Source organism: Podarcis erhardii (assembly GCF_964252035.2).
Source record: "Podarcis erhardii genome assembly, chromosome: 15".
Taxonomy (NCBI): domain Eukaryota; kingdom Metazoa; phylum Chordata; class Lepidosauria; order Squamata; family Lacertidae; genus Podarcis; species Podarcis erhardii.
This window is the reverse complement of record NC_138505.1, coordinates 17,301,741-17,318,049: the sequence shown is the minus strand read 5'-3', so window position 1 is coordinate 17,318,049 and position 16,309 is coordinate 17,301,741. Positions and strand designations below refer to the sequence as shown.

General features: G+C 45.8%; 1 protein-coding gene across 1 annotated transcript; it reads right to left on the bottom strand.

Annotated features, from left to right (window-relative positions):
* Positions 1-2,167: 2,167 nt before the first annotated feature.
* Positions 2,168-16,235, bottom strand: POLR3C (RNA polymerase III subunit C). The gene is made up of 15 exons (XM_081841672.1): positions 16,103-16,235; positions 15,027-15,203; positions 14,388-14,643; positions 14,104-14,289; positions 13,478-13,566; positions 12,373-12,477; positions 10,872-10,964; positions 9,127-9,207; positions 8,937-8,988; positions 7,765-7,825; positions 5,682-5,832; positions 3,985-4,086; positions 3,825-3,874; positions 3,317-3,466; positions 2,168-2,428 (listed from the first exon to the last, which is right to left on the bottom strand). Exons 2-15 carry the CDS (start codon positions 15,171-15,173, stop codon positions 2,350-2,352), a joined length of 1,602 nt encoding a protein of 533 aa, XP_081697798.1. The 5' UTR covers positions 15,174-15,203; positions 16,103-16,235; the 3' UTR covers positions 2,168-2,349.
* Between the last annotated feature and the right edge of the window lie 74 nt (positions 16,236-16,309).

The following is a 16,309-nucleotide window of genomic DNA, read 5'->3' as shown; positions in this document are numbered from 1 at the left end:
GCATGAGCTTAGCTACATAGATGCATGAAGTTGGTAAGTATATGGAGCATACGAGGTGCAAAGGGATGGGAGGGAGTTATAATTAATGGGTTGAGTTCAACTCACAGAGTAGACCCATTGAAATGAATGGATCTTAGTTATGTCGATCATTTCAGTGAGCCTACTGTGAGTAGCACTATCATTGGATCCAACCCAGTGGGGCCAAGCAAGCGTGAAATTGTAATAGGACAATTCAAATACAGCTGCACTAATGTATCTACACAGCATGCATTTAAAGCACATTCAGTGCATGTTTAAAGCACGTGACCCAAGGAATCCTGGGAGCTTTAGTTTCCCCACCAGAGAGCCAGGATTCCAAGCACCTGTAACAGACTACAGTTCCCAGGATTCTTTGGGGGAAGCCACATACTTTAAATGTGAACTAGATGTGCTTTTAATGCATGGTTTGGGTGTGCCCACAGAGATCAACCTGGGATGACTTTTACACCAGTTGCTGCTGTTGTGATTGGGCATGGTTTTGTATCTGCATATATTTACATTTCAATGGAATTGCCAGACTGTCCTGCTTGCATTTCATAGCTCTTTACAACACATATACATATACAGACTACCTGTTATTGGAGGATAGTACTTCACGCACCTGATGAAGAGGACTCTAGCTCACAAAAGCTTGTGTAACAACAAACATTGCTGGAATCTTTGAGGTACAAGACTTTGGTCACATGCATACCATACATTTAAAGGGCTATGAGACTGCTTGAAACAGTCATGGCTTCCCCCAAAGAATCCTGGGAGCTGTAGTCTATTAACGGTGCTGTGATGGGTGAAAGCCATTGGAATTAGCGCAGAGCTTGCTGGCACTGAAGTCCTTTTGGAAATCGCCTCCAATCCTGCTTGTACAGGCAATGAAACTTGCAAGGAAATGGCATCCTCTTCAAGTAGGAATTTACAAAGAGGCTTCTGGTGCATGAGCTAGCTCCACCCCATAGACATTAGGCCAACAGGCTGACCATCAGCACCCCCAAGCTAACAGCAGTGTGAAGGGCCTTAGGCACACCTGAATCTATGTACCGTATTTTTTGCTCTATAAGACGCACCAGACCACAAGACGCACCTAGTTTTTGGAGGAGGAAAACAAGAAAAAAATATTCTGAATCTCAGAAGCCAGAATAGCAAGAGGGATCGCTGCGCAGTGAAAGCAGCAATCCCTCTTGCTGTTCTGGCTTCTGGGATAGCTGCGCAGCCTGCATTCGCTCCATAAGAAGCACACTTATTTCCCCTTACTTTTTAGGAGGGAAAAAGTGAGTCTTATAGAGCAAAAAATACGGTATGTAGGGCACCTTTAGTAGGGCCGCAAGTCCTGGTCAACCAGCATCTATGTCCCTAGGGTGGGTGAGACAATGTTACTGTAGCACCTCTGTGAGTTCGTCTCAATGCTGGTGGGTCTTTAGCAAGAGATGGACCCTTGTACAGTTGTGGTGAGTGTGATAAGCTTATTGGGGTTTGGCAAAACATTTTTGAGGTTGTCTCCTAATATTATTGGTCAAATTATTGAACCCAAACCACGTAATTGGGTGCCAATCTAGTCCCTTCCCTTATACATAAGGACACAGCTGCCATGCTGTTTAGAGCTGCCCATTTAGAGATCACCTCCTGTTGGAAAGACCCCAAAGAATCATCTGCGACAGGATTACAAGTTTGGGATCTAGCACTTTCTGAACATTTAGCACAGCATAGAAGCATCATTCAAAGCCAAACCAAACACAATCATTTTGATAAGATCTGGTTCCTGTATAAAAGCTATGCAAATATAAGTGATGTTGATGTCAGACCTCCAGCCACTTATGGAGAGGCTATGTTCAAGAACTGAAGCCCTGGAAATGCATTCAGTGATACAGTTATTTGAGTGCCCCTGCTCAATTTTCTAGTGGGGCCCACCACAGGGAGTGACAGAACACTGTGACAAGTCTACCCACCTCTCTATGACCCACTGGGAGGGATAAAATACTTAGTCCTGATTTACAGCAATCTTGAAGTCTCATGGTTCCTTCTGAACTGGAAGATGGTGGAAGAGGGAAGCTGCTGTCTAGGCAAGGCTGTGTTTTAGAACAATCCTTTCACACCCAAATACACATTCTTCCCCTTAACACTTCCCAACCAGTCTATGTCAACAGGTCTGTCTTTTTATTTCCTTTTGTAAAAAATTGACATAAATAGAGTCACAAGCAGTGGTTGAAGCACACCCAACACTCAGTGTCCATTAGCCCTGCTTGTGGTGGGGAGACAGAATTGCTCCTTAGGGAGGAGGAAGACAGCCCCTCTCCGTTGCCTTGTAGTCACTGGGGTTGTTCAGCTCTTGATGGTGCTGTTGATATAGGATTCCAAAATGAATATTGTTTCATCCACTTGGTTCTCACTTGCATCAATCCTTTGTTAAAAGGGGAGAAATATGAATATATATATTATTCCGGCTACATTATATGTCAGTTTTGATTACTCAGTTAAGAATATGTTAATAAACAAAACATTGATTAAAACCAGTTAACAACTAAACTTTTTTTTAAAAAAATACAAGTACTGTGAAAACTGCAGATGGCAAGTGACATTTTAGAAGTGGTCTATTCTCATCTGTGTGAGAAAGAGAGAGAAAGGTGGGGAGTGCTTCCTTTTACCCTGATGGCTGCTGTGACATTTGAGTATCACGTTTACTAAGAAAAGTAATCAGGTGACAATCTTGATCTTATATGTCAGATACACACAGGGAGGGGTGGGTGAGAGAAAACATTTAAGCTTCCCCAAGAAGCAATTTGATAGGGCTTTGTGAATAAATCCACATTATTAGCCCTGTGGTGTGGTTTAAAAAGAAAAAAGTAGACACGCTCACTCTCTCAAAATTTATGGAAGTCATTCCACCTGATGTCCTGGAGGCAATTCTGGCCACAGAAGTGACCCCTTAAATACAACAGGGGTCATGCCCTCTGATTTGGGACTGGCCTACGAAGGCAGCACAAAATGAACCTGTCTGGGTGGGTTGACTGAGGGCGTGTTTACCCTCCAAATTTTCTCTTTCCTGTAGTGGCCAGTCAGCAGCTTCTGAGAAGTCCATAAGGAATGCATAAAGGCAACAGCCCTTCCCACCTTTCCATGTGTCCTTCAGCAACAGGTATTGAGGGGCACACTCTGAGGAGGAAGGATCTGCTGAGCAGCCCCCTGTCCAGAATGCTGTAGTCAGATCCTGCACTGAGCAAATGGCTTGGACTTGATGACGTCCAAGGTCCCTTCTCTGATCCCCACCATTCTGCTCCTCCTCACTTACTTGTTGACGTTGTGCTTGAGGCTCTCCAGCTGCTGCCGTTCAGGGGCTGTGATCATTTCCTCGATCTCCTGCAGCTGTGCCTCCTCTGCCCCCGAGGCCTGTATTGAGGCGAGGATGGCTTCTACCCGCTGGGATTTTTCCAGCAGACGCCTGGCACAGGACAGAAGCCACGGATCAGACAGAACCACACCACTTCAGTTTAAGGCTGGCCAAAGATGGGGCAAGGCCCGAGCAGAGAATCAAGACTCCTTCACAAGGGAGAATTCATGTAGTCCTCCTGGGGTGAGCCCCATTGAGACCAACTCACATAGAAGAAATGGGGGTCAGCTCTGCGAGTTTCCCACTTTTAACAGACCTTTGAAAATCAGAGATTTGCAACCTGTCACACAGCACCACAAAGCTGTGACGGCAGTGACGAACAGAGGAAGAACGACCCTGCGGAGGTGGATGTTGAGGGCTCCAACTTCTTGCCCTAACCACCCTCCTCCCCCCAGGACAGCTCACTCACCGGTTCTCCTTAGTCTCATGCAGGCGTCTTTCTATGAGGTTGGCCACGCTCTGGAAGAGAGGAGGAAGAGAAAAGGGCTATTGCAATCCAATTTCTCCTGGCAGATTTTTTTTTTTTTAAAAAAAGGAAAGCGAGGGCAGTGAAGCCACAGGACACGTACCTTGTAACAGCGGTGTAGCACCATCCGTGCAGATGAGAGCCTGTTCACTGTATATAGGTAGAAAGTGCGGGAAGGGGCATGATCGGGGGTCTTGGGGATCTCCTGTTTTTGAATGAGAGAACACCCACTATGTTTGCTTAATAATGAAGAGAGAACTGCAATGCTGACTTATTTACATACCTCTACAATGGTACCTCCGGTTGCGGACAGGATCCGTTCAGGAGGTCCGGCCGGATCCTGAGGTTTTCGCAACCGGAGAGACCACTTCTGTGCATGCACGCGCAGCAAAAACCCAGAAATATACTTCCAGGTTTGCCACTTACGTATCCCAAAATTTGCATAACAGGAGGTACGACTGTAATTCATAAATAAAACATCAAAGTGGTTCACAAGAACAGTACATAAAACCATATAAACTTAAAATAAAAAAGTTGTCAAGGAAATGAACAACTATCTGACTTTTAGAAGACATCTGAAGGTAGCCCTGTTTAGGGAAGTTGTTAATGTTTGATGTTTTATTCTGTTTTTAATCTGTTGGGAGCCGCCCAGAGTGGCTGGGGAAACCCAGCCGGATGGGCGGGTATAAATAATAAAATTATTATTATTATTACTATTATTATTATTATTTTGCAGGTGGGGGGAGTGAAGCTGAGAAAGAGCATGTTCAGTGGCAGTGATGGGATTTGAGACCAATGATTCCTGATTTGCAATGCTGTCCCTTAGCCACTGGGTGGCCACTGTGAGAACAGGATGCAGGACTAGGTGGGCCACTGGTCGGATCCAGCAGGCTCTTCTTGTGTTTCTTATTTATTTAATGCATTTATATCCTGCCTTTCTCCCAAGCTGGGATTCAAGGTGGCATCCTTATAACACCTTTATAATATACAAAGCAATAAAAACAAACGAGTTGAAAGCAAGTTAAAACACATGAAAAACACATTTAAGCCTAGCATTAAAATGCAGTTTGCCCAAAGACAGCCCCGTGGTCAGCATCACCTGCACCTTGGTTTCCAAAGGCCAATCTAAACAAGGTCTTAACCTTCCAGCAGAAGACTGACAAGGAGGGAGCCAGTCTAGCCTCCCTTGGGAGGGAATCCTGCCATCTGGGAGCGGCCACAGCAAAGGCTTTCTCTCATGTCATCACCAACTTTGCCTCTGATGTTGATGCTCAAGCACACCACTTTCAACTTTTCTATACAGGAATCCATGGCAGCCTTTCAGTGGAATAGGGGCCATAGACAAGGGGCCAAGGTGTGGGTGTACTAACTACACCTCTTTCCAGGCTCCGTTGCCCTTCATAATGCTTGCGTCTCGAGTTTTTGTCCCCATAAAATTCCATGGGAACCTGAGAACTGGTTTTGCTCCACCCTGCAGAACCCCACCCCTTAATCAGCACAGCCCTGTGACACGTCTGGTTTCTTGATGATGCTAGAGTGTGACGGAACCTCAGGAACTGGTTTTCACGCTGATGAAAACAGCACACTGGGAGTTGAGAATGGTATGCACAGGAGTTGCAATCTTGCAAAGAATTCTGCTTCCACCTTATTTCCTCAGGGCCTGCTTAGTTCACTGTGCTCATCTTGACTTGCATCCAAGCAGCTCAGGTCTTCCATGGAACTTTAGTTTTGCATAATTTATTTTTCAGACCTAGATTATTCAGGACAGCCCCCCCCCCCCGCCCCCGCAAAGGAGCATACCTGCAGGGCTACAAAGTTAGTCGACAGCATTTTGTACATCATTTCCTTTGCTTCCTTGGCAGGGATCATTGCAAAGTCTTCTATTTGTTTCTGTTCCAGATGCTTTTTCCTCAGGAGCAGGCGGAAGATGCGAGCGCAACGAGACCCGAATCTAGATCAGGGAAATAAAATGGCATAGCAGGCTAGTTTTTCGCACTCTCTGAATGCATCATGCACCAGGCTTCGCAGTTTGGCTTCCAACTGATGGATGCTGGGAGTCCAAAACATCTGGAGGGCACGAAGTTGTCAAAGGCTGTCAAAGAGCTCTAACTGTGCTTAGTTTATTCCATCATTGGGACTCAATGGCTATAAGCACTTCAAGGTATTACAGTGGTACCTCGGGTTACATACACTTCAGGTTACAGACTCCGCTAACCCAGAAATATTACCTCGGGTTAAGAACTTTGCTTAAGGATGAGAACAGAAATCGTGCTCTGGTGGTGCAGCAGCAGGAGGCTCCATTAGCTAAAGTGGTGCTTCAGGTTAAGAACAGTTTCAGGTTAAGAACAGACCTCCAGAACAAATTAAGTGCTTAACCTGAGGTACTACTGTACTGAGATACAAAGAGCTCAGAATGATTTTCTTTACTAGAAAAGAAATAAGCAGTTTATTCAAAACTATGTTTTCTCTACTAGGAAAGCATTAAGATAAAAGATCAACAAATTCAGTACAGTCCACAGTTAGCATTGCTGTCAGTCTTTGACAGCCTGATCTGTGCTCTGCTTATCAACATTTTTATGGTTGCTGCTTGACATTGGAAAACTGTCCTTGAATTATCATTAATCAGATGGTCTACAAATGTATGGCAAACAGGCTTGGCTGAGAAGCTAATATAAAACACTGAAAGAAAATAAAAAACAGACAAGACAATTTTGATACCACCATCAACACATAGGAAACCTAGGGAGACATTCTCTTAAGTTAAGAAACGAGTCTTTTTATTGTAAGTCAATGTAAAAACATGTACTAAGTTTATATGGTTTGTTTGCATGTAAAGGAAAAAAACAACAACAACTCAGGACCAGTTTACCTGTGAGATCGCTGTACCCCATGTATGCCCACATGACCGCTTTCGTCTGTGAAACTAGCACCATTATAAAGATAAAGGGACCCCTGACCATTAGGTTCAGTCGTGACCAACTCTGGGGTTGTGGAACTCATCTTGCTTTATTGGCTGAGGGAGCCGGCGTTTGTCCGCAGACAGCTTCCGGGTCATGTGGCCAGCATGACTAAGCCACTTCTGGTGAACCAGAGCAGCACACGGAAACACCGTTTATCTTCCCGCCAGAGCGGTACCTATTTATCTACTTGACTCTGACGTGCTTTCGAACTGCTAGGTTGGCAGGAGCAGGGACTGAGCAACAGGAGCTCACCGTCGCGGGGATTTGAACCGCCAACCTTCTGATCGGCAAGTCCTAGGCTCTGTGGTTTAACCCACAGCGCCACCCGTGCACCTATTATAGTTGCCACATAATACCATTCCTCATCTGTAAGAAATCAATCTTTTAGTGTGGCAGCACCCACTTTGGAACTCTCTGCCTGTTGACATCAGGCAGGAAATTTCACTGTACTCTGTTTGGTGTCTGCCAAACTCATTTTTGTTTAGGCAAGCCAACCCAGAGATGCAGAATGTCATGTGCATTTTAGTCTGTTTTCATCTTACTGTTTTTTAATTATTTTTTTGATTATTTTAAATCGTCATTTTTAAACTGTTTTTACTGATAAGCTTATTCTTTTCGTAAACCGCCTCAACCTTGCTTTAAAACCATCAATCTGTATATAATTCTTATGAAACAAATGAACGTGAAGTTTTGGTTACACCCTGCTGGCAGGAGGAAATAGCACTTTGCTTTCACCACAGTGACTAAAGATGTCTGCAGCAGGCACAAGGAGCTGGCCTCATTTTACATTTCTGGCTTGAGGCAGGCCTGCATGCAAGATAACACTGCAAATACATTAAGCCAATGAGCTCCAACATGCCTGCTACCTTGACTCAAAGCAAGTTTTCAACTCCAGTTCTCCAAACAGGCAGGCTCCCCATTACCTTTCCTGAACTATTGATTCCAGCGTTGCGGTAGCCAGAGACGCCAGGGCCTTATGAAGGTCTGTTTGAGGGAAGGTCTGTTAGGGAAAAATGTCAGGGAGAGTTCCATTTTGGTACGCACCAAGTGGTTTGCCCCTCACCTCCTTCTAACCAACTGACGGGAGTTTCAGTTTGGGTGGTTAACTTGGGAGGCACCTTCTAGGCTCTCCAATGATGCGAAGACACATCAGGGCCACCTGCTAACCTGCAAGAGTCAGGACAGATAAAGGAAAAGTCCATCTTCATGCAACAAATGGTTAAACCCATGGCTCCCCAAGGAGGCAATGATGGCCATTGACTTAGATGGGCAAATTCATAGAGGACAATAAGGCCATCAATGGCTACAAGCCAAAATGGCCAGAGACAGTGATGCTCCATCCAGTGGCCAACCAGATGCCTGTGGGAAACCTGCAAGCAGGACCTGAGCCCAAGAGCACTCTCTCCACTTGCCATTTCCAGCAACTCTTATTCAGAAGCATTGCTGCCTCTGACCACGCAGGCCCAGCTTGTTTTGCCCCTGGACATTTTCTCTCAGTTTTTCTCTTTGGATAAACTGATCCCTGATCAACTAAGTGAGAAAATGTGGGGCAGGGAAAAGAGAAGAGCAGAGAACCAACCTTTCCCTTGGTTCTTTCCTCGCTTGAGAGGACATTGGCTGCTCCAAGGTCTAGGCTGCAACAGGTTCCTTAAGATTCACCAGTCCCTCTTTAAGAGATGTGAGAGAAGCATCTCTTTAAGGCATTTGGTGGCTGAGGTGAAGAACAGGTGGGCTGTGCAGGATTGGTTGCTCTTTGCTCTATTGCCGCAGCTGGGATCAGCACTGTGAAGGAGCTCTTGCGGGCTGCTTTGGCTCCTGCCCCCCCCCCCTGTTCTCTCTTCCTCTGGGCCCCACAATCCATTTGCTAGGTAAGTGAGCTGCTGTCTCTGGCTTCTGCTGCATCTCCCCCAGGTTGGCTGAGCTGAGCCCGTGTAGCAGCTGGCACCCCACAATGGGTGGGCTGGAATGTGCTCTTCATGTACAGAAGTACACATGTCCAGCATAGAAGTGCAGGCCCACCCTCCTAAACAACTAGCACAGCTTGCCCTCGAACACGAAAACGGTCCTCATGATACAGCCAAGTCAAAAAGGATACTGATGACGTACATTCCTCCGCCACTCTCCCCCGACTTGCCAACAAACTCCAGCTATGGGGAGATTAAAGGATTGAACCAGACAAGGTTTTATTATCAGAAAAAGGAAGCAAAAAAGAAAAGAAAAAGAGCATGCCATTTCAAAGGCATTGTTCAAAATGAGAATAATAATCCAGAAGAGGACTTTCTTACCGGATCATCTGCTAATAGAGTGAGGTACTGATCGAGAATCTGTTTGGAGATGTTGTAACCAGCCGGAAGCGACCGAAATATCTTTAAAAAACAAACAAATCAGAAGTCCAGTGTTGTAGATATACTGTGACTTCTTACAGACTTTAAACTATTACTGAACATAACCAGAGAGCAGGTGACCTACAAGAGGTTCTTTACAGAACAATGTATTTTAATGAATAGTGCGGTTTCCATTTATAACCTTCATAACCAACAAAAGTGTATTACACAAACCTGAAATGACTCATGTTAGCTATAGAGGGGGCATTTGTCTTCCCCTTGAAGGATTCTCATCTTGCCTGGCCTAGACACATTTCAGACTGTCCCCTTCCCTAACCAATTCATTTGTTCTTGTTGCGGATGGCTCCTGACCTGATGCAAGTTCTGATGTAAACTCTGACCCATCTCTCCATAATTATTTCTTAATATTGATATAGAACCTCTGTATTGCACTCTGTCACAGTTATAGTTATGGTTTTAAAGTCTCTTTTTATTTGATCTATACATTTTATTTACTTTTTACAGCTTTATTTTCTAAACCTACACACACACAGACACACACATATACACACAGTATTTAAAAAACAGTGTGCATAAATATACAACCATTAATCTATAATACCATTATTCTAGAACAAGTAGTATAATAAATCCTATGAAAACCATTGTAAAGCGTGGAGTATATTTAGCCTGGAAAAAATTAAAGGGAGATGGGACGGGACGACAACATGAAACAACCCTTGAAATATCTGAAGGGCTGTCATGTTGTTGGAGGAGCAGGCTAGCTGTTTGATACTCCAAAAGGAAAAACGAGAAATCAAGAGCTGGGAACTGAAGGGAAGCAGATTTTGACAAAACCTCCTAATAGTAAGAGCTATTAAGCAAGAGAAGAGCCTTTCTTGGGAGGCACAGGCTCTGTGCTGCTGAGTTGTTGTTTTTAAGCAGAAGCTGGGCAGCCATCTGCCAGGTGTGCAGTTGCTGGAAGATCCCATCACTGAGCAGAGGGTTAGGCTAGATTACCTCCCCAAGGTCATCTTCCAGCTCTAAGATTACATAAAATGAAGAAAGAAATACCCAACAACTCACAAAAGCTCTCTCCTGCTCTCTCTTAATGTTTTGTGGGGCATAATCTGTTGCTCTTTTGGCAGGAAAATGAATGCATTATATCCTTTTGAGATGTTAAGATTCAGTACGATTTGTATTGTATTTGCGCTGATATGTTTGTATTTGCATTTGTAATTTTTATGAGCTGTCATGGGGGCCTTTTTTTGGCTGAAAGATGGCATATAAATAAATAACAATATCACATACCGAGGCAAGCCATGCAAAAATGAGCTATCCCCTCTCTAGTAGCTACTCTGACCTGGGGAAAGGACAGCAATGAAATCCTGACTGAACCCCCCAGTCATGGCAGGCTTGAGCCACTCTATTAGAGGGGTTTATTACGGGGGGTCAGTGACCTCTTTAGGCCAAGGGCTGCCTTGCCTCTTATGCCATCCTTCCAGGAACTGCACACCAATGGTGGGAGGGACCCAAATGAAAGTGGGTGTGGCAAAAAGGGGTCAAGGTCAGAGCTGGGAGAAGGCAGGGCCACCCCACAAGTACACAGAGCACACATGCCCACACACTCCACACATACACTGAACACAGGCCTTACACACATGCTTGCATACACACCTGCCAACAAGTCCCAAGTAGCTGCTCACCTCATTGGAAGACAGGGGCATGGTGTATGGCGCATTGGAAGAGGTCGTGACTTCGCTCATTCGCAGCATCGTCCGCACAATTTCACTACTGGTCTGTCGGAAAGGGAAGGAGACAGAGGCAAAACTCTTAGGGAAGTTCTTGTTTTGTGCATGGACTGTAAAACGTAGGTGGGAGCTTGCATGATTAAAAAGCCCTGCCATACCAAAATCAAGTAATAAATCCCTGTACGTAGAAAACCAGTATGCCAAGGAAAAGGGAAAAGCTAAAACTCTTCTTTGATAAACTAAAAACTGGCCAGGGGAGGAAATGCCAAAGCAGAGGAAACAGCCTTCAGTAAGAATGTAAGGACTTACAGTATGACAAGCCTGCTGGATGAGCCCAATGGCCCTTCCAGTCCAGCATGCTGTTCTCATGGTGGCCACCCAGATGCCTACATGAGAAATCCACAAGCAGGACCCGAGCACAAGAGCTCTCTCCTCTACTGTGGTTTCCAGCAATGGGTATTCAGAAGTATTACTGCCTCTGAGTATTGAGGCAGAGAATAACCATCATGGCTAGTTGCCATTGATAGCCCTTTCCTCCATGAATTTTTCTAATCCTCTTTTAAAGCAATCCAATGGCCATGACTGCCTCCTGTGCGGGCAAGTTCTAAAGTAGGGGTCCTCAAACTTTTTCAGCAGTGGGTCGGTCCACTGTCCCTCAGACCTTGTGGGGGGCCGGACTATATTTTTTGCGGGGAAATGAACAAGGAACAATGAGTGGTGCATGAAAGGGCTCTGGAGAGGGGCTGCTTTAAATGGCGGACGCTCAAGAGGGGGACTCAGCCAACCGTGGCTCCTGTGTCTTGCAACTGGCAGGGGCTGGCGGCACAATGAGCAGTGCGCAAAAGGGCTCTGGAGAGGGGCTGGCACCAACAAAGCGCAGCCCCCTTCCTCCTCTAGGCAGGGCGAGGAGAAGCAGTGTGAGGGAGAGGGAAAGAACGTGCACAATGGCGATCCACGCGGTGATTCCCAGACCATCCGCAGGCTGGATTTAGAAGGCAATTGGGCCTGATCTGGCCTGCGGGCCTTAGTTTGCTGACCCATGTTATACAATTTAACTATGTGCCACATTAAGAAGTGTTTTCTTTTTTCTGCCCTGAAACTTCCAACATTCAGCTTCACTGGATGCCCACAAGTTCTGGTTTTATGTAAGCGGGAGTATAACTTTTCTCTGTCCACTTTCTCCATGCCATGCATAATTTTATAAACTTCTATTGTGTCTCCTTTTACTCGCCTATTCTCTAAATAAGAAAGTCTCCAATGCTACAACCTTTCTTCATAGAAGGGTCACTCTATCCTCTTCATTGTTTTGGCTGCCCGTTTCTGAAACTTTTCCATCTCTAGAATATCCTTTCTGAGGTGGGGCAACCAGAACTGTACACAGTATCCCAAATGTGGCCACACCACATATTAGTCTAATGACATAGACCCCCCCCCCACAAGAAGGAAAGCAACACACCTGGTCCATTCTGTTGGCCACAGCACTGACAATGGCTTGATCTCGGAAGTGCTGGTGGAAACGGTCAATGTTGACTTGCCAGTAGATTCCATCATCTGATGGAGACTGAGAAGTGTTGATTGGGAGAAAGAGGGAAGCGGAGTGTTATCCTATGTATCAATTGCAAAACTGGGGGGGGGGGGCGCCTACTTGTACCCCCAGCACACTCCAACCAAAATTCTGTCACCACAAACACTAAATCCTGCAACCTGCATATATTATGCTAATAGAGCAAGTGTGTAGAAACTTCATTTGCATGATTTATTTTGCTTTAAAAACAAGTAAATCCATAATTCCTTTCGCTTCTATTAAATAAGTCATTGGGAGGGAAAAATCATGTTGGCTGCTTCCTCTGTGGCTTCAGGAGACGAAGCCCACATGCCATTGAGCTGGTCTGCACAGCTATAATGACCAGCAAGACAAGACTTGGGGTGGGGGCGGGGAGAGATAAATAAATAAATAAATGAATAAATGAAATAACCAAGACAACTGCAGAACACTTTTGGTGCTAGAGGTAATAAAACCAAGGGTTGCGACCAATGATAGTCCTACTTGGAGTAGATACATTAATGAACATGAGTAACTTAGGTCCATTATTCTCAATAGGTCTATTCTGAGTTGAACTTACACTGATCACAACCTCAAATGATGTTACAGTTCCTCTTAATTTACATGGGGCACACCCTGCCACGAAATCAAGCCTTATCATGCCCTAAACGTGGGTAGGATCTATCCTCCAACTCCTGCCAAGGCACCACAGGTCCACTCCCCTGTTCTGCCTCACAATATATCAAGACTGCTTACCTCCTTCAAACCCATCATTTAGATATTACAGTCAGTAGAGCATGAGGCTCTTAATCTCAGGGTCGTGGGCTTGAGCCCCATGTTTGGCCAAAGATTCCTACATTGCAAGGCGTTGGATTAGGTGACCCTCGTGGTCCTTTCCAACTCTACAATTCTATGATGCTATGATTAAAACCAATGGGAGATTTGCTCTTCCTTTCAAGCTAAACTTCCAGTACCCGTTCATGAATGGATGCACTACCCAGCTCAGCGGCCCCTTTACCTCATTGCTGTCTGCCTCCTGCTTTTGTCGTTTCGCTTTGCGTTCTTCATTGTCTTGGCCGTTGTCAGAGTGCCTCCTCTTCCCCTTCCCTGATGGCCAAAAGAAAGGTCTGCACTTTGAGTAGCAATAAGGATGCAGTCTGCCAAAGCCCACCTTTTTATAGCTGCTCAGCCCTCATCTTCCATCAATGATCATGCTTTGTAAGCATGATACGCCATCTATTTCTCTTAGGGCAAATCCACAGATGTTTTCATATGATTTAACAATCAAACCACTATCATTGGGAACCCAAGAATTGTGGTTTGAAGGGGTGTGAGGAGAGAAAAGCAAGGACAAACACTTTTCAGCATCACAAGCTACAACTCCCAAGGGTTTCTTTTTGGGTGGCGGCGGCAAGGGGATGAGTTAAGATGGCATAAAACCAACTGCAGACAGGACCACCATTTCCTTTCTCTCCTGAAACCACCTGAAATGAGCTTTGCTGAGCCCAGACATCTTTGCTGTTTAGGAAAATAGCTTTGAGACATTGCTTACCAGTCACCAGCCAATGCTGCACATCTTCTATGACAATGCAGTTTTACAAGGATTAACGAAATGATCATGGGGCCTCTGAGTTGTTTTCTCACCTATGAGATTCAGTTTTGGAACCACATACATATCCTTCTCGTTAAGCTGCAATGTGGGCACAGGAGGAGGCGGGCCATCAGAAGGCTCTGGACCTTCAGGGACTGATGGGCATCTCTGAACAAAGTGGGTGTCTGCCAGGCGTACAAACGTGCTCGAGACTTCGCTGTACTCCATTGTTTTACCATCTGAAGAAAAGGAAACAAACCCTCAACTCAGACCTGAGTTCCAGGCTCCACCCAAAAGTGCTTTTCCAGGGCTGAGCCCCACCTTAAATTCAGCTCACCTTCCATTGTTTCTGTCAGCCGGTCAGCCACTTTCTTCACTGTGGCGCTCATGGACATCTTGCCATTGAGCAGCAGCTCCTCCACGATCAGCTCACCCGTGTCACTATAAAGGGTCTTGGCAGTGTAGATATAGCGGGGGTAGCGGAGGATCCGCAGCACTCGGCTGCACTGGGCTTCATACTCCACCAGGCCTCGCTTCTGCAGCTCATACGTCACCAAGTTGTGCTGGATCAGGACACAGAGTGCCTTCCGAACCTGTGCAGGTGGGAGAAAAGCACGGTGTATATATAGAGATCTGCAGACTCTACCCAACCCCAGTCCAGAGCACAGCATTCAATTTTGAGCAAAACAGTGTGAGAAGGATTCAAAGAGTCAGAATGAACCTTATGGATCATCCAGAGCAATCCTTTGCCAGGAACAGCAGTATTTATAATGAACCCCTTTGCCCACTTACAACACCCCTGCGAGGTGGAAGAAGTTAACAGGCTTTAAGTTATACAGGGACCTTCATGACCAAGCAGGGCTTTGAACCTGGGTCTCCCTGAATTAAGGCCAAAACTCTATGGTTCTCCAGTGCAAAGCCATTATTCATGTAACAGCCTTTCTTCTGCATCAGTGCCATCTACCACTACGCATACCTGGTCAAGTGACATCCCAGTGTCATGAGCTATCATCCGTAATGGCTGGCTACCCATGCGAATGAGGTGCGTCCCAATCTTTTCTACGATCTCTCCAAAATGTTCAGAGAGCAAGAGGGAAGAGAGCTTGATTTCTGCCTGGGTCATCTTGCAGCAATATTATAACTGTCTGGCCCTCTGTAAGACAAGAGTGTATCCACACAAGTCAGCACAAGCACAAATGATTGCTCAGTGGGTTTGGAGACTGGAAAGAGCTCTTAAAATCCCAATTTTAACTGCCACCATATGTCAGTCAGTGTACTTGAAGAGAGTGTGCCTTAAACTTTTCGACATTTTACTGTGGTCATATGGCTAGAGACGTGAAGGCAAGGATAAGATGAACAAAAGAATCCCCCCAGTCTCTGCATGGGGTATTCACATTTTTGCAGCTAATCCACCGTGAGAGCCAATATACACTTTCAGCAGATTCAAGTACTAATGCTTTTACTGAACTGTGTTGGAGGTAGGAAGTGGAGACTGCATGCCTGAACACCTCTTGTAGAAAATAAATCCCCTGCTCCGTTTAATCTTTTACTGTGCGAGTCTGTAAACCTCATTAACACTGACAACACATCCATGCAATGGTGTGTGGTTTTTTTTAATGCACCCCACACAAAACACCACACGTGGTGTTTTTACAGAATAGCAATGGGCGTCCGTGCTGAGAAGCTTACGATTGTGAATTTGACACAAGAGGAAAGGGAACGAGATCAAGGCGAGGGTTAAAGAAGGGGGAAATGCACATCCGGTTAAGTTTCACATTCTTGAAGTTACCTGGTCTACCGTATAATAATAACAACAAGGTTTGTTCTTCCATATGCTTGGCCATTGCCTGATGAACCCAGGAGACCCCAGCTGACCCCCTATATCGACCCCGCCGCCTTGGACCAGAAAGACGACCAAGTCCAGCCGCTCCCTCCCTTGATGAAACCAGGAGTCCGAGTCCTGGCTCCCAGCTCTCCTTCTCCCTACGTGGTCCCCACCGACTCAACACCCCCGTGGCTGCGGATCCAAGGTCCTCCCTCCCCTCTACTTACCCGAATGGACTCTCTTCACACCCGAGCCCGTAACCTTCGGGTCAGAGGGCGGCCCGTTTTCCCTACTCGACTAGGCCTCTACCTTCCTTTCCGTTGCGGCAACCATGGCAACCACGCTCCGCCGGACCCTTCGCTATGCCCGGGGAACCACATCCGGTACCCAGCAGTCCTGACGCCCCGCCCCCTTAAAAAAAAAAGCTTCTCCTA